Here is an 18831-nt window from a genome sequence, read left to right as displayed (position 1 = left end):
GACTGGGCTAAGAAGTGTGCACCAGAGTGTGGATAACAGAGTCACGGGAGGTTTCTGAGAGGGTCTTCACAGCATGCACTCAGTGTTTTAGAAGACTGACTCAACGTGGAGGAGCAGGAAAGTGACTGGAGGGTGAGGAAGTAGTTGAAAGAGATTTGCGTGGCCTGGGTAACCAGGAGCATTAAAAAGGGAGGAGGTGGCAGAGGTGTGACAGCAAAGACAGGCCCTTGGTGATGAGGCCTGGCAGTCTCTGTCCTCTACATGTCCGCTTCATCCCTCACATCGCTGCTAAAGTACTCTCTGAACACGGATTTTGAAATGTTTCTCCAATCCTTCTTACATGCCACTGTTTACCGTACCGCTACCACTATTCAGAATAAAAGAAAAATACGTTCCACAATCTTAATGGTTCCCTAAGCTTTACCAAAATGAGTTCAAACCTCCCACCTTGGCAATGAAGACCATTTGCAGTATGGCTCCAACCTGCCTTTTCAGCTGTGACATTCTAACCATCTATCTACCTCCCAGCCAACACTGACAGCCTACCATATGTATGTCAGGGGTCCTCACGAAGCCCACAGTCTAGTCTTACCAAACGAAACCACCTACTGTTCTCTGAACATTGTACCAGGCCTCCTCACAATGAGACTTTCAGGCCCCCTGGCAAAAATGCCACTTCCATATAGTTGATGGCATGATAATAGCTATAAACAATGTTAGAGGGGTAGTAGACTGGGGGGGGGGCTTATCACTTTGTGAGGGGCGTAAATGTCTAATTATGTTGTTTTGTACACCTGAAACTAAAAAAAAGCTAACAACAACAACAACAACAAAAAAAAACCTAAAAAAAAAATGCCACTTCCTCTCTCCAGACTTCTTGATCCAACCAACAAGCACCCAAGGACTCTGCTTACACTCCTTTGTCTGCACCCCTTGATTTCACTGTGTACAGTACTTCTGTCTAGTGCCCTCCTCTCTTGTTGAAGCCAGGGTACTGTGTCTTAATTATTTTCTTTCAGGAAATATTTGTAGAAGTAAATTGACTGTACGGGATAAAACAGAGGAAGAATACAAGGTTATCAGTCCAGTGCTTTTCTGATTTCTCACTGTTGAAAACGTGATACCTGAGTTTGCTTTGTGGTTTCAGGCCCCCAGTGGAAGCGCTCAGCAGTCTAGTGTTCCCGAAGCCCAGAGAATGTGGTCTGCTCAGTGACTCAAGCGAGGGACTCTTACGGAGATAAGGGTCTGGTTTCAGGTCCTCAGCCCTTCCCTTTAGAAGATCTGCATGAACAACAACATAATCATCTATTCCTGGAGAAGAGAAATTTGACTGGTCATCACGCTTTTTCTCTCAAGTACAATACAATTCTCATTTTATTCTCTAGCACAAATAGATAATACATATAGATATAGTTTGTGGATTAAAATGCAAATAGGGGCATGGTATTTTCTTGAAAGGATTCTCCAGGCAGGACTGATTACATAATTCAAAGGGACTAATGCCAAATTAGCCTCTTGTTCAAAACTTATTATGAATTTCAAGATGGCACCAGCAGAGCACTAAACCAGCCGCTTCTGAAGAGCCCTGGGCCAAATGCCCAGGCTGCATGCCCACGAAGCAGCCCAGTCCTCAAGTCAAGTACTCTGTTTTAATCGATGGGCACGTGAGAGGGCGCTGACAGGAAGATGCCTAATGTGATTATCAGGTCACAGATGGCAGCAGGCAAAAAGCTGGGAACTAAGAAGAACTATTTTACAAGAGAAAAAGCCATTCCAATCATAGGCCCTGGCTCACTAAAAATACGTAAAAATAATTCTTTCAAGGCTCCTCTCTGCCATATTAGTCATATTAGTCTGAGCCAAAACAGGTAATGAAACAGCCTGAATCCTCCAGAAGATATTTCTTAATGGACTACAAAAGTATCGACAGGCTGGTGACCAGGATGAACCCACAGTCACATCCTAGGATACCATAAATAGCCACGGGAGAAAACAATACTTTTACAGCTAATAGCCACCAATTATGGGTAGTAAAATTGAGAGTGAGGCTAATTAGCTTAGAAGAGCAGAGAAAAACAGTATTTACATCACTAAAGAGAACAACAAAAACAGTGCATTAATCCCCTTCTGCAGCTTCTGACGACCTCAAAGTTGGCAAGGGGAGCCTGAAAGCAAGCAGTTTTCACCGTGTAAACAGAATCATCCGGCAGACAGGTGCCCGGTGGGGCAAAGCCAGTGGTGTCGACAATGAACTATTTACTTCAGGGCAATAGCTATTGTGGTCTCAGCTCAGTATTTACCTTGTCAATTAAAAGAATGGTTTCTCTATACAAAAGGAATTTTTAAAGCTGGAGGAACAGAGAAGACACAAGTACTATGCCCAAAAGCTCACCTAGTAGACTTGAAAGTGGTTACAATAATACATTACAATAATACATTTTACGACAGATATTTTACCACAATTTAAAAACAAGCTCGCCTAGATGCACAGTGCTACACATATAATCAAGTTATTGCCCATTTTACACTATAGAGCACGTATGGAGAACACAAATCAGGCAGGTTTTCAATACTGTTTTGACCTCCCCTGCATTTTCAGTAAAGATCACTAGAGAAGGACCTGCTCTAGGAACTCACTCAGCCCTTCTGTGTTTTCTCTTGTTCTCCTGACCTTAGACACCCACTGGTCTTTGGCCACCATCTCCCTCTTCCTGCAGGTCAGTACCATGACTTGGAGTCCTATGTAAACCTTTATTTATGAAGCTCCTAATCAGAGCAATCACCAGCTTCATGACCAAAAGGCCACAGGGTAGAAAGAATCAGGAAAAATCCTATCCTGGTCCCAGAGCTTTTTAAAATCAGTGTGGCTGTTATAAACCATTTAGCCTCTTTAGGGTTTGAGTCTCTCACATGTAAACGACAGGGAATAGGCCCATGTAATCTTTAAATTCTCAGTGTCAGTGTTTATCTAAGTCTAAAATCCTTATTAATTCCATGAAAAAGATAACAAAATTTGGAAGGGAAAAAAATAAGGTGGTAAGGTAAAAAAAAATTACAATCAGAGTGACAGTTATCTCATAGGAACTATTTTAAGAATAAACCTGATCACGTTTGACCATGATCTAAAAGAAGCTCAGTGTCAATTTCTTTTTATTCACACCATGTTATAGAAATTTTGTCTTATGTTTAAAAACAAAGGACTTCTATCTATGCAATGTAGATTTTTGGCTTTCTCTCTTTCCTATAGGCACCAGTAAATAATCATTTGGTGTCCTTTTTATCTTTTTTGTTTCATTGTGACAGTGACCACACAGACACACACATAAATTGCCAAATATATATTATGGACAACCTTAACATTCTAATGTCTCTTTGTTCTGGCACAAGAACTGGGGATAAGGTGATAACAGCCAAGACTTTTACGGCACTCACCCCACCCCGGGCCATGTCCACTCAACCCTGGAAGCAATCCTGTGAGGTAGACACCATTATTTCTGGCTTAGAGATGAGGGAACCACAGTACAGAGAGGAAGAATAACTGGGTCAAAGCCAGACTGCAGGTGGCAGTGCCACGATTCAAACCCAAGCAGTTGCACTCTATGTCCCCCACTTAACCGCTACTTCACAGCAGCCTTCAGCATGGGAGACAGGAGTGGAGACGTGACACTATGAAGACTGCATAGTACAACCACCACTTCATCATCAAGATGTGAATTTTAAAAATATATGGTGTAACAACAGGAAGAGGATTAGACTCAAAGACAAAGATATCTCAAAAGAGATACGTGTATTTTAGGAATTATGGAATCAACAGATCTTTGGAATCAGATAAGATTTTTTTTTCCTCATAATACTTTTAAAGATTTTAAGGTATTCTCCTAAGATTCAGGAAAAAACAAACAAAAAATTCCCCGAAGTTTGACATTTCTGCACACTGAGAAGTGCAACTAGCAGGAGACAGTTAGAATCTAATGTTCATAAGACACATACAGTTAGAATCTGAAATCATTTGGAATAAATGCCACTGATTATTTTTCTAAGCTCTGTTTTATGCAAAGATGAAAAGTTAACTCCACAAAAATGTAAGTCAAAGTACTTCATATATAAGGTGATTTACCTGAGAAGGGAAGGTCTGGAAGATCCAAGCGCTGAGTTGCTCCTTTGCTGGCTGGCCGAACACTGGTGTAAGTTGAATGCCTCTGAAAAACCAAAGAGCACACCAGCACGGGTGAACTTGTGACATCAGGTCCAGCACAAACAAGTATGCATGCATGTATGTACAACAGTTCTCAAGCTCCTTAGAATCAGCAGCAAGAGCTTTTAAAGCCAATTATTTATTTGTATAGACAATAAATGCAATTGGCACGATCCTCAAAAGGAACAGAAAGGACATACAGTGAAAAGAAAGTCAGCCTTTCACTCCCATCACCCAGTCCTTCTCCAGAGGGGTGGTCATTATTAATCAGCTTTATGAATATCTTCCTGCAAAATTCTATGTATCTTCAAGGATATGTGTAAAAAAATTGTTTTTTAATGGTCAACAGGTAAATGAAAAGGTACATAACATCACTAATCATCAGGAAAATGTAAATCAAAACTACAATGAGATATCGCCTCACATCTGTTAGGATGGTCATTATACAAAAACAACAACAACAACAACAACAAAACCCCCAGAAAATTACAAGGGTTGGGGAGGATGCTGAAAAATTGGAACCCTTGTACACTGATAGAGGGTATGTAAAATGGTGCAGCCACTATGGAAAAAAGTAGGGAGGTTCCTCAAAAAATTAAAAATAGAACTATTATATGAACCAGTAATCCCTCTCCTGGGTAATTATCCGAAAGAATTGAAAATAGGACCTTGAGGAGATACCTGCATGGCCATGTTCATGGCAGCATTATTCCCAAGAGCCAAGAGATGGAAACAATCTGACTATCCATCAACAGACGCGTGCATAAAGAAAATGTGGTATTTACACACAATGACATATTTTCAATCTTAAGAAAGAAGGCAATGCTGTCACATGCTACAACATGAATGAACCTTTAGAACACTATTTGTAAAAGCAGTTTCATTGTACTGTTTTTATAATAAGTTTAATCCAAAACAACCTAAATGCCCATCAACAGATGAGTAGTTAAATAAATCACTGCACAATGATGTGATTTAAAATGAATTATTTCTCCAAATACTGACATTTAAAGATGTCTCTGATATAGTCCTTCATTCATTCAACAAATATTTATTGAGTTTCTACTACATGACTGTGCCAGTCACTGCTCTAGACAACAGATGTAACAGCAAGCAAAACAGTTAACAATCTCTGTCCTCAACATTCCAATGAAAAAGCAAAATGAGACAGTGTCTGAATAATATGTAGTGTGATCCAATTATAAAATTTTCTTTCCCTCCTTACACACACACATTTTTAAGCTACAGAAAAAAATCTAGAAGGTTACACAATAAGCCATAGACAGTGTTTATTTCTGGGGCTAGAAAACAAGGGAGATTTTAAACTTTTTCCCTTTTAAACTGAAACTTTTGGGAAAAGATACTTTTAAAATCAACACAAGAGTGAAAAACTGACAATGATCTGAAAGTCAACCATCAGTAGAATGGATACACTGTGGTATAGTTATGCAAAGAAACTGCTGCAACAACACGAATGAATGAATCTCACAGACATAACGCTGAGCAAAATAATCTAGTCACAAAAGATACTGTATGATTCTACTTATATGACGTCCAAGATCACACAAAACTAACCTACGGTAATAGAGTCAGAATAATGGTTACTTCTAAGGAGTTACAGACTGGGTGGTGGCAAGAGAGAGCCTTTTGAGGTGATGGAAATTCTGTCTTGATTTTGGCTGCACAGGTGTATGCATATGGAAACATTCAAGCGACATATTTAAGAGACGTGTGTTTTACTGTACATGAATTACAACCAGTGGTGTGCTGCTGCCAGCTGGTGTGTACCTGCTCATAAATAAGGGCCAACTATTAAATCTTCAGGAATTTTGAAAGCTAGTTGTTAAACACAGCCATTATTAAAATTAAACTTATTAAAAGCAAAAGTAATAAATACTCAAAACTCATTATTTCCTAATTATTTTACTATAGTTTACTATTGAGGTTATTTATACCTACTGTCTCTGCACGGTAGAAATACTATATAATGCACATCTCAACTCCATGTTCACTGATGTCATGGAGATAGCTTGAAATAGGCAATGGTGAGAATATTTATACCACAGAAATTGGTGAACAGTACAAATCAGGGTCCTCCCACCAAAGAGCCAGTTGTTAAACATTTACAGCAAACTGGTATTTATAGCTCAATAAAAATAAGTAAAAATGAAGCATGACCTGTTTGTTTTATTAAATACATTTGATGATTATCATAAAATAAATAATTGTTTTATTAGGTTTTACATATAAGGTGGTGGAAGATAACTTCAAGGGCAAAAATGTAAACTTAAAATATCCCAAACAATGTCCACAGCTACAAAGAACGCCAGAAAATGACACTTATTAATAATAACATCAATCTCAGCTCAGGAGAAGCAATATGCTGAATATTATTAATAATATCAAAGCCTAGTCTGAGAAAATGCCACGAAGTCTGGTCCAAAACCTCCAGAAGGTGGTGAAGGTGACAGGTTGCAACCAGTGAACTCTAAGAATTTATAAGTTATAAACATTCTCTCTCTCTGGGGGCATTTTTTAAAAAAACAATTCTTTGAGGAAAACATCTAATTCAATGTGCATTTGTAGTAAAAATTGCAATCTTCATTTAACCGAAAACTTTGAAAATGTCACCTTATGGGAAACAAAGAAAGAGTTATTAACAAAAATGTATGAAGTTTACAATGTCTCTCCTATATCTATATTAGGCATCAAAAAGTGTAATTTTTAATGGTTAAACTATTATTATTTTAGGCCTTATTACAAAATAGTGTTCGACGTGCCTCAAAAAATAAACCAATTGGTTTTCACTTCCCTTTGTGCTTTTGTAGAAGACACTGTTATAATATGGTGACACTGACCACTACCCACACTTGCAAGGCTCTTCCAATACCTGCATTGGAGAAACCGCCACAGCGGGGGCAGTCCTCACTGGTATTCCACTCAGAGGACTTCTGGGGGCCTTATGGACAGAAACATTCTGTCCAGCTCCACCTGCCAAGAAAAGAGATGAGAACATTTATATGTTGTTCAGTTCAAAATGGTAAATAATAGTTCCTGATTTGTTATTTTTTTGGCGACTTAAAAAACTATCCTGTGATGCTTATAAAGTGTAACACTTACTCTTTTCTCCTTTTCTTTTCTGCACTAGTGTTGAATTGGGGAATGAGGGGAGGAATCAACTAAATGGGGTTGATCTTAGATGCAGGACACACCAAGAACAACAAAATGTGTAACGAGCCACCAACAGCAATAAGAAACAGGAAATTTTTTTTCTTTTTTCCCCTCCTATACTGTACTTTACATCCTGCAACTATCTATTTAACCATAGTTGACATTCAATATTATTCTCCTTCAGCTTCAGGTGTACAGCGCAGTGGTCAGGCATCTACACAGTCTATGAAGTGATGCCCTTATAAGTCCAGTACCCATCTGGCACCCTATATGATCTTGACAACATTATTGATTATATCCCCCAAACTGTATTTCATATCCCCATGCTATACTGTGACTACCAATTTGTACTTTCTAATCCCTTTACCTTCTCCCCCATCCCCATCTCCCCCCCATCTAGGAACCATCAGGTTTTTTTTCCTCCTGTATCTCTGAGTCTATTCGTGTTTTGTTTGCTCATTTATTCTGAGGAACAGGAAAATTCTTACACAAACCATTATTATTAATTCATTTCCCATCTTCATAGACTGAATGTAGTCACTAGGCTTTCATATCTTTCAATATTTGTAGTCTAATCTTAATCTAAGTTTGCTGAAAACTATTTTCACAGAGAAAACCAGGTACATCCTAAGGTTAGCTATTACTACAGTCTTCCAATACAACAAGCATATTTGTTGTAGTCAAGGGAAGAAATACACTGTTATTTTTAATAGATGCACATTCATTTTCTTCTATTTACTATAGTTATGTGCATAGAGTAGAGGTATGAGTTTTTCTCATGTATGTAGATAACAGTGAATAAAGGTGACTTGTGAGTCAACTGGACATTTCCAGAAAAAGGTGGGACTGCACCAAGATCAAGAATGACAGACCAGCACAAGTAGTCAAACACAAAACAAGATCAGGTTGAGACAAGTGTATCCACATGTTGCCAGATGGGGAGACCAGACGTACCAACAAGAGAGGTGAATGCGGACTCAACTCCTCATTTCCTGGAAGATGAAGCCTCTGACTGATCCTGCTAATTCTTGGACAGTAAGAAGGCAAAGAGTAGGGCCCTGAATTTAACGGGCACAGAGGCAGAAAAGGATGGTGACAAAGCAGAAATTGGAGGCAAAGAAGAGATGGACAGAAAGAGGAGACTGTATAATATGTGAACCAGACTCCCCATCAGCGTCTCACTGAAGCTTCCAGCTAGGTAGCAAGTCTCTGTGTACAGGGGCTACATGTGGGGTGATCTAAAAAGAACCCTTGTGGCTGCATCAATTTGAGGCCAGTGTGCAGCGGGGACAGCCCTGATATTTGGGACTATGGTTTGAATTTGAGCTTTGTTTATGAAACAAAACGCTTAAATACCTGGACATCCCAAGTCAAATGACTTGATAAGGGACTTAACGGTGGCTGCAGACTCGGAAGGTGTTGGCGACGTTCTGTTCACATAGACACCATGCCACCGACCAGGAGCATCGACCTCAGGGGGCGCGGGCTCTTCATGCACAGGTCTGCACAGTAAAGAGCAAATCAAATTGAAAAGGTGGAGGATGTTTCATGGGGTAAAAGATGGACGGAAACAGAACCAGTGTGGAGAAATCAATCCAGAAGGAGAACCCTAAATTTAAAATCCTGTTTTCTGTATCAGCTTTGCATCTTTAGGAAATAATGTAGGTGCTGCTCTCCGTGTTTATCAGAGATCCTTTCTTGGGAATGACCAGAAATAGTATTTTGATATGTAGTGACATTAGCTCTAAATAAAAAGGATGTGAGCCTACTCTGCAAACTGTAAAAAACAAAAAATAACCACAAATGTTATTTATCATAATATTTAATTTACTGTCCGTGGTGAATACAATGGATTGTCTTGTCAGTATGTATTCCAACCCCTATCTGGCATGCAGTGGTTGGAAAGATGACAGCTCAGGACTCCCCTGCAACTAGAATTTCGGATGGGATTCAGGTTCCACCCATCAGAGAAGATGTGGGCGGGACCTGGGGCGGGGCAGGGAGGCGGGGCACAGGTGACACTATGTTGAGACACACTGTAGTGGAGGCTAGATGCTCCTAACAACTGTTCTACTTGGGCAGGCCGCTCCCTAGTGTTAAGGCTCCGGCTCATGGCAGAGGCCGCAGCTCCCCGGGTAGCCCAGGCCTGTGTTGTCACTTTGGGAGCCGTTCCTGGAAGCTCAGCCTAGATCTGTTTCTTTAGCCCTCCCAACAATCCTGCAATCCACTTAAACCAACCAGACCACGGTCTATTATGTACAACAGAATCCCAATGCGTACTGTTTGCCCTCCAAGGGTGAGCACGGTAACAGTATTCTAGAATACGTGACACGGCCACTCTGCATGAGGCAAACCTTCTACTCTCACCCAAACTTCCCTGCCTGTGGTTTCTAAATTCGAGCACAGACTCACTGAAGAGTCTTTTAAAGACAGATCATTTGATTCAATCCTGCATGGCTTCCTCATCCAGGGGACTGTATAGCATGTCATTTAATCTCCCTGTGAATGAGCCAAGACAAGATCCCCCAATCTTCTGATATTTTAAGTCACTGCTCTTTTTATTGTATCAAATTGCAACAGCTGTTTTCCAAGAAGATGACTAATTTATGAGAATGGCTCAAACAGAATATTTCTGGCAGTAGATTTTAATAAGGTCAGTGGAAGTTTAAAATATTTATTTACTGATCTTTTTGAAATGAATCTAGCTACTCATAAGCTTCTCTGGTTGAATTTACTTGTCCCTAATTCTCAAAGCTTTCTTCTGCAGATCTGTAATCAATGTGAATAGAATAAATTTAAGTGAAACAGAACTTACAACACTTAAATCACATAGCTCTACACTCTTGTCTCCACAGCCCTTCTTTTGAGTGAAAAAAAAATCAGTAAACTGATGACTTCTTTGGAAGACAATATTTAGGCATTCAGGAACTGGTAGGAAGATGGATTTAAAAAGTTTTCTGTTTTGTTATTTTTAATGGGCTTGGTTTTTCTATGTTCCCCATTGTGTTACATAGTATAAAATCAGGAAGTGTATATACAGAAAAAGAATAAAGTCAGGTTATGTACAAGCAGAAAAAATATCTATTTTTGTCCCAGCCATTTTCAGGAAGGTCAGAAACAAATAAGGCAGGCCACCTTCTTACCAGTCCATTTAAATAACTTGTTACCAAAGAGCATTGTAGAAACTTAGGGCACCCCTCAAAGGCACCCCTTTGATCTTCCTCAAAGGAAGATCATTTTAAAAAATTGTCATTTTGTTCCTTGATAATTTAATAAAATGGAGACTCTTACATTCTACTGAGGTATTCCCTTCAATTATCTAAGTTTCTCTGTAATTCAGAACATCAAATGATAAATAGGAAGACTCCATAAGAAAATTGCAAGGCTGCAGGAACCAATTCCCAGTCCTGATCCTTTCAGATAGCCAAAGACAACATTTCAAATGATCAATCTGCTTGGCTACAACAATAAAAAAGAGTCAGTATGAGAAAACGCTGCAAGTTGTTTAAGATTAGAGACGTTACTGGACTAAATACTCACCATGTTATATAGCAGTGGTGTGTGCGTGTGTGTGTGTGTGTGTATACACAAAACAAACCCTGAATTGAACCCCCATAGCAAACAGTTATTAAGAGTGTTATTGGTTTTATTAGTCATAATAACTTTAACCATAAATAGGCTTGAAATTCCTTATACCAGCCTGTCTTAGAATTGTTTGGGACCAACCAGTAACAACCCCAGCAATAAATGAAGTACAGTTGACCCTTGAACAACATGGGTTTGAACCACGCCAGTACACTTATATGTTGATTTTTTTCCAATAAATGTGTACAGTAAGTACAGAGGAAAAAAATGTATTTTCTGTTCCTTACAATTATTTTTTAAATTTTCTTTTTATTTATTTATTTATTTTTTAGATTTTTATTGGGGAAGGGGAACAGGACTTTATTGGGGAACAGTGTGTACTTCCAGGACTTTTTTTCCAAGTCAAGTTGTTGTCCTTTCAGTCTTAATTGTGGAGGGCGCAGCTCAGCTCCAGGTCCAGTTGCCGTTGCTAGTTGCAGGGGGCACAGCCCACCATCCCTTGCAGGACTCGAGGAATTGAACTGGCAACCTTGTGGTTGAGAGCCCACTGGCCAATGTGGGAATCGAACCGGCAGCCTTCGGAGTTAGGAGCATGGAACTCTAACCACCTGAGCCACCGGGCCTGCCCCACGATTTTCTTAACATGTTCTTTTCTCTAACTTACTTCATTGTAAGAATTCAGTAAATAATACATATAACATACAAAATATGTTATATGTTATATATTATGTTATCGGTAAGGCTTCTAGTCAACAGTAGCCTACTAGTAGTTAAGTATGGGAGGAGTCAAAACTTACACGTGGATTAGTCATAATAACTTTAACCATAAACAGACTTGAAATTCCTTATACAAGCCTGTCTTAGAATTGCTTGGGAACAACCAGTAACAAAACCAGCAATAAATGAAGTACCCTCATGTTGTTCAAGGGTCAACTGTATTGCATTTCCTCTGTTCCAAGGAAGAATAAGAACTCTGTGCTCTATAAAGGATATTAAGAAATATTTAAGCACTTAAGCAAGTGTATTGTAGCAAATTCATTAAATAAAGGAAAAACTACAAGGTAGTACTATCAGGTAAACATTTGTGCAAGACTAGCTATTATTGGCTCCTAAGACAAATGTTAGGTTCTAAGGTTAATCCAAATCACCCCAAAATACAAATAGCTTACATGGTTTTGTAGGATGGTGCAAAAGTAATGGCAGTTAAAAAAGGTTAATAATTGCAAAAACTGCAATTACTTTTGCACCAACCCAATAAATACAACTGAATACAAATGCAACATCTTTCAATAAGCCAAATACATTCATTTTTCCTACAGCATTTAATAGTTTGCTCTTTCTACAGATGTATCTCAGATTAAAGAGCTGCCTTTTGTCTAGGAGCCATGTTTAAAACAACAAACATGAGGCATGTTTTCCTTCTGCTCCCAGCATGTAAAACTATGATAATGAATTATTCCCACAAGAATATGTGTATGACAGCACTTCACAGTACCATGTGTCTTAAAAAACATTATCTAATTGAATTTTCCACAAAAACTCTTGTTACTTTAGATGAAAAATTTGACAAAAATCACATTGCTCATAAATGGTGAATCTGGTATGCAAATCCAGCTCTGTTTGACCATGCTTTTCTCAAATTTTTGATCCTGCATGGGTGTCCTATGAGAGGCATACAAGAGTTCTAAAAAAAAAATTGCTGATGGTATTTGTTAAAATTTATTTAACATATATTTAAGAAAAATACTAATGTTAATTTCATTGCTCTTATTTTTATGCAATAATATGCTCTTAGAAAGTGGCCACCCATGCCTGAGAATGACAGACAATGGAAGGTGAACTGACAAATGCACAAACATAGGGCAGGAGAACTCCTAGGGACCATGTCATCTACTTATGGACTGCTGGTCTACCTTACATATCTTTCATTATAATTTAAACATATTATGCACATGTCTGTAATTTTTAAAAATGTTATCTAACCTAAATCATTGCTTTCCTCATTCAGTTATAGAACAGGGTCTGCAAATGTTGATTTTCTACAGCACTTACTTCATCAGACAGGACACAACTTTGCACTGTTGCATACTTTGATCTAAGAACTTGTGAGCTCTTGTAAGTAATTCTTTTTAAAGTACTCACAGATTAACTACATTTAGAAAACGTCACATTATGCCACTGCTACCTTTACAATTGGCAGATTAATGTTTGTAAAGCAGACCAGTCCTGTCAATCACATGCTCCAAGTTCTTTCCTAAACAATTGAATGAAGCCCAGCTCCAGGCCTTTCCGGGTACTATACACACTTACGTCCTATGACTCCCCTTCACCATCCGGCTTTCAGACTGTACATGACACCTGACGGTCTGTTTTTTTATGTCCTGCCTCTGTGCCTTTGTTCATTCTATGCCCTTACCTGAAATGTAATTTTCTCAAAATATTTCTTATTGTCATGCATGAAACAAATCTAAAAGGACTTTGTAGCTCTAGAGTGAGGCAGAAATTAGTAAGTATTCTATCTCTCAGATGTCAAACAGTGTCTTCTGAGTTTCACTTTTGAATTTCAATATAAGCATACATACGACAAAAAAGGAAAACAGGGTAAAATGGGGATTTGAACATAAGCATCTTAATCTCCAAATTTCAACAGTAAGAAACAAAGAAACATCACAAAGATCCTGCATCGGTACTGGAAACTATAGAAAGATATTATCTACTTGCCTTAGACTTTAAAGAATTTCTGCTACAAAAAGAATGAAGGGGTGGGGGGATGGAAAGAATACTACGGGTTTATCCCCAATTTCTTTTCAAAGAAAATGAAGCTATGGGAAAACCCCATTAGTATCACCTATACTGGCAAGCGGGCTGGGAGGGGCACAAGATGCTGGAAGAGCATGCAGAGTGTTTTTCCTGCAAAGCATCAGTGACATTAACATATGCTGTCCAAGGAGGCCCGGCCAGGGGTGGTTTATCCCAGGCACAAAGGACAGTAGCAAAAAGGGGCAGATCAGGAAAAGCCACAGCACACACCTAAAATAAGACAATGGGCCAAGCAAAACTAGACCTGGAAAGCTGCCCTCCTTTCCTCTCCCCTCCCCCCGCCCCCAGTTCAGTTTCACCAGAGAAGAAATTGGACATAGGTAAATTTCCCCCACTAGTGTCTCTGACAGGTAACAAATTTACCTTAAAGAGCGAGCCTTCCTATTAGTTTAAGATCCAAGAATATGTTTAAAAGTAATCGGCAAAGTGGGGATAGTTCTAAGCAGGGTCTACAGACACTGATCTTGGGCAAATATCAGGCCCTGACACACATTATCTATTTAAGCAAAATAAGTGATGGGCTAAAACATACCCTGACCTATTACTATATTTCATAACATAAAATGAATAGAATAACTGCACTCAACGCAGAAGACACTTGTAAATTTAAGACAGGAAACAGAATTGGACACTTGATAACAATCTGCCTTGAGACCACAGTAAAATTCAAAAAAATAATATAATTTATGAAAGGTGACAACTTAAAATGAAAGGATGAAATTGAAAAATGGTATCAGTAATCTAATTAATTCCATTAAAGTATTTTAAAGCAGGACCATCTCAAGAGAAAAAGAAATGAAGACATATTGGAAAAGTCTCTCTGAGTATAGACAAAATGAACAATGTAAAGGTGGAATTTCAAGTCAGTGGGCACAGGATGCTTTTGGTAATAAATGGTGCTGGCCTGGCTATCACGTGGAAGAAAAAGTCCCATACCTCACACCAGACCAAATAAAGGAGGATCAACTGTGACAGAGAGAGGAAAACAGATGAATATAATGGAATAGCCTATTTAAACAAGATTAGGGTTGGGGAAAAATCTTAAAACAAAACACCCAGAAGCAGTAAAGAAAAATGCTAACAGTTGTATTACATAACAATAAAAAATTTCCACGACAAAGATGATAAAGCCAAAATACCCAAAATATACTGTGATAAATACACATCCCAAATAAAATACTATATATTTGTAAACTGATAAGAGAAAAACAATCAGCTCACGTGCTAAACTAGCAAGTCTCAGAAGAGAAAATGTTAATGGTTCACATATAATAAAAATATGCTCAGGGAAATGCAAATTGAAATATTAATGAGGTAGCATTTTTTGCTTACCCTATTGGCAAAAATACTATCTGCAGCTACAAAGGTTGTGTATAGACAGGCACTGTCATTAAGAGTAAAATGTCTCAGGGCGGCCGGATGGCTCAGTTGGTTAGAGGGCCAGCTCTTAACAACAAAGTTGCTGGTTCAATTCCCGCGTGGGATGGTGGACTGCGCCCCCTGCAACTAAAGATTGAAAATGGTGCCTGGACTTGGGAGCTGAGCTGCGCCCTCCACAACCAGATTAAAGGACAAACGACTTGGAGCTGATGAGCCTTGGAGAAACATACTGTTTTCCAATATTCCCCAATAAAGTTTAAAAAAACAAAAAGTAAAATGTCCCAAGTCTTAATTAAGTAATCTAGCAATATGTATTAAAATTAAAAGCGTGCATATTCTATAATGCAGCAATCACTGTGAACATTGATTAATTTACAGGGTGTTCCTAGAGGGGAAGAAAGATTAATATTTTTAATATTTTTCTTTATACATTTCCATTTTGTTTCCAACAGACCTAAATATTATTTCATAATTATGAAGAAATCTAATACATTAAATCACCAAATGATCTACTTATTTTTAAATTTCAACAAGACAAATCTAGACTTCAAATTCCATGTGATATATTTTCTGATACTTTAATTTCCTTTAAAAATTAATTTATGCATAATTAGTAATTTTGCTCTTTGCCCTCTTGTTCTAATAGTCATGTAAAAAAATGACATTCATATTGAAAATCAACTTCCTATCTACAACTAGTAAGTCCAGCTTGCTTCTACCTCAAATTCTAGTTATTTGACATGGCTTTAAAGATCTAAAACCATATGCACTAGAAAATTGAGAACAAATGACACAAAGGCCCTGCAGAAACGTGGCCAGTGATAAAAAAAAAAAAATCAGGCAACAGACTCTTCTAAATAATATTTATTTAGCACTTCATAAACACTTACATATAAAAATATCCAACAGTCCCCAGAGTAAAGACAGATCAAAATATGGGGTGCAAATACAGCTGTGAAGTTTAAATTGAGGTTGCACTTTCTTATTGTTGATGTTAGAAAATACCCAGCAAATGAATTTCACATCATTCTAATAATTCTCAATTTGAAGTAAAAACGTCCCAGTATATAAATTTCTATCCTAGTAGGACAGTTCCAGCAAGTGTCTAAACTACTTTTACAGAGAAGACATCAACCTCTCTTCTTTCTAATGCCACGCCAAATTTTTCTAGTGATTCAGTGCCCTCCAGTGTGACACCCACAACGTCCTCTTGAGTTAAAGAGCATTCCTGTTCCTAACTTTCCTTGGATCGGACAGTAGCTCTTGTCGTGTCCTTGGGATAACGCAGCTGCCAACGAACGACCTGACGCTGTCTGAACTATACACTCACGTACGAGCTGTAGGAGGATTTGCTGAACTGGATACAGATCTTCACAAACGTATGTAATTCCAAAAGGTTAAAATCACACTTTGAATTTTATGCTTCTGGATTTAAAGTCTTTAAGTTTCCAGGGTAAGTTTTATTCATGAGGCTTTGGTTGTAGTTGTTGTTCATTAGTTTTCAGTTAGATTCCAATTAGCATTGTCACTGCATAAACTTACCTGGTTTAACTACATCCTTTATCAACCAAATACCTACTTATGTTGAGCCCAACAGGAATTTTTAGAAATCAACCCAACTCAGTGGGTGGCTTGTTTTAGATGAGGAAATGAAGTTAGATCCCAGCTTGAACACGCTCAATCAAGCCTTGATATAAAGGAAAAAGAACTTTCTAACTTCTTCAGAATGAGACGTTACACAGATAACTTCCTATTTTGCCTTAAATAGTGTTAATTCCAAGATTATCAGATACTGTATTCAAAAGGAAGCATGAAGATAAACTCCAAAAAGGAACACAAAAGAATGGGTTGCATTCACCAGCACTCTGAGTTTGCTATGCCACCGCGCTCTCTGAACATTCTAGTTGCATGTCAAAATTTTTTTCAGAAGACTTGTATTTTGCTTTTTTTTTCAGTACAATTTATTTCATTTTATGCTCCAAATAAAAGACTGCTGAATCTTCTGAGAAAACGAAAAAGAGGGAAGGATCATCTGTGTGCAATGAGTTGATTCCAAAATGTAGAAAAAAGGCAAAGAGACTTGATTGCAATGACTGTGTGTGAAACAGTGGAATTTATTATAAGGAGACAATTTGGCTCTTTATAAAGAGGTAATTTCTCCTCTATGTTATTCCCCCTTTCATATAGAAATGGCTGTAGTTTCCCATCATGGCAAGGGCTGAGCTGTCTTTCTTCCATCAAATGCTCTGCTAGCTGACAGAGACCATGGAGCTGTGAAAATAGAAATGGGAGGGGAAAAGCTGGTAAAGGAGTTACTTAATGCAGTGATCGTAATGATCTTAGTCTACAAACATAAGAATTAACAGCTGACACTGTCCCACAGGGAAAAGCTAATACCCAGAATAGGACCAACATGTTTGAAATCCTATTGTTCTAATTTTCTTGGATGTCAAATGTCTTCAGAAAGAAAAAATGCCAAAGGCTTCAAAAGGCCACTACCAGGCTCCTCTACCAGTCCTTCACCACCAGACAACTGGGTGGGTGAAATGGAGATATCCAGGAGGAACAAATCAGGCTCTCTGTAATTTACAGAGTAGCTCGTGCTTCCCTCTACTGTCCTATAGTCAAAGCCACACAAAAAAAGATTTCTTTTATTATTACGGCATAAAAATCCTCAAGGCCTAAGAGAAGCTGCAGCTGCTGTCCACACTTTTCAAAGCCAATCTGTAAAGATGGGGTTTGGGGAGCAGGGAAGGAAACAGAGCTCCTTAGAATTACAGGCTATGTATCTAATGCCATAAGGGCAAATTTAAGCTATGAAAAAATGAGTAATATGAAAGTGAAAGAATAAAGCTTGCTGGGATACCAGAGGACCAGTTTTTACATCAAGGGCCAAATAAAATGCATGGGCCCCCGACAGTCATGGTGCTAATGTGAGGTCTGCTCAGAAACTGCTTAGGAATCCCCATGAGAAGTGGGCCCCTTCCACCAGAGCCAGAGATGCTGTATCAAAGCACCCACAGAGAGAGACCCGGAAAAGACAACTCAAGAGTCTGTACCTCCAGCTTCTACACTTTCCCTTGCAGTGACTGCCCCAGAATCTCAGTGAGCAGCGGTGATGCATTACAGCTCTAAGAACAACACAGAGGGTGGCACAGGCACATGATTGACATCAGGGCAGAACACATTTGTGCACACACAGAGTTAAAAGCCAATTCCAGAGAGTCTGGCAGTGAGATGCAGCCATGCCACTTACTTCAGAGGTGACAACGTGAGAACCAGTGGTACAAGCTAAACACAGTTTGAATCTTAGACATTCTGCCTTAGAAGCTGATACAGTTAATTAAGCACAGATGTTTATAGAGTTTTTAACGATCTCTTTTTTGAGATGTTTTCCATGGGTGCTTATTGGTGTCACATCATAAACACAGTAAAAATCGAGTAAGTCACCCTGAAACTAATGGTCTTTACTGTTTCTGAGTAAGAGGAAAAGCACATAGGTCTTTCCCTACTACTGTTTGAGAAGCCTGTGTCATATACTGCTCATCAACAGTGACTTTCTTTAGAAAGGCTGTGTGTGGCCCATCAAATCACCAAGTCGAGCTGCATGTGTGTTCTCTGCGTCTGCCAGGCCCAAAGAGTCAACTTTCAGGTAAAAGATCTGATGTTTTAATTTCTAT

The 18831-nt window shown here is 38.6% G+C and overlaps 1 protein-coding gene across 8 annotated transcripts in view; it reads right to left on the bottom strand.

The window, feature by feature from the left end:
• The window catches only part of SPECC1 (sperm antigen with calponin homology and coiled-coil domains 1), a 239140-nt gene that overhangs the window by 51768 nt on the left and 168541 nt on the right, over positions 1-18831 (bottom strand). For 5 of the 8 annotated variants that reach the window (XM_081029670.1, XM_081029672.1, XM_081029671.1 and 2 more), the window contains one exon: positions 16000-17422. In XM_081029670.1, the coding sequence (XP_080885796.1) occupies positions 17358-17422 (65 nt within the window). In that variant the 3' untranslated portion in view covers positions 16000-17357. Of the gene's footprint in view, positions 1-1124; positions 1282-4117; positions 4200-7085; positions 7187-8722; positions 8869-15999; positions 17423-18831 lie in introns of those variants that run through there. The other 3 variants (XM_081029667.1, XM_081029668.1, XM_081029669.1) reach the window with 1 other exon arrangement.

The sequence above is a fragment of the Rhinolophus hipposideros genome, assembly GCF_964194185.1.
Source record: "Rhinolophus hipposideros genome assembly, chromosome: 20".
NCBI classification, from domain to species: domain Eukaryota; kingdom Metazoa; phylum Chordata; class Mammalia; order Chiroptera; family Rhinolophidae; genus Rhinolophus; species Rhinolophus hipposideros.
The sequence above is the reverse complement of the archived record's forward strand: the minus strand, read 5'-3'. Positions and strand labels throughout refer to the sequence as shown.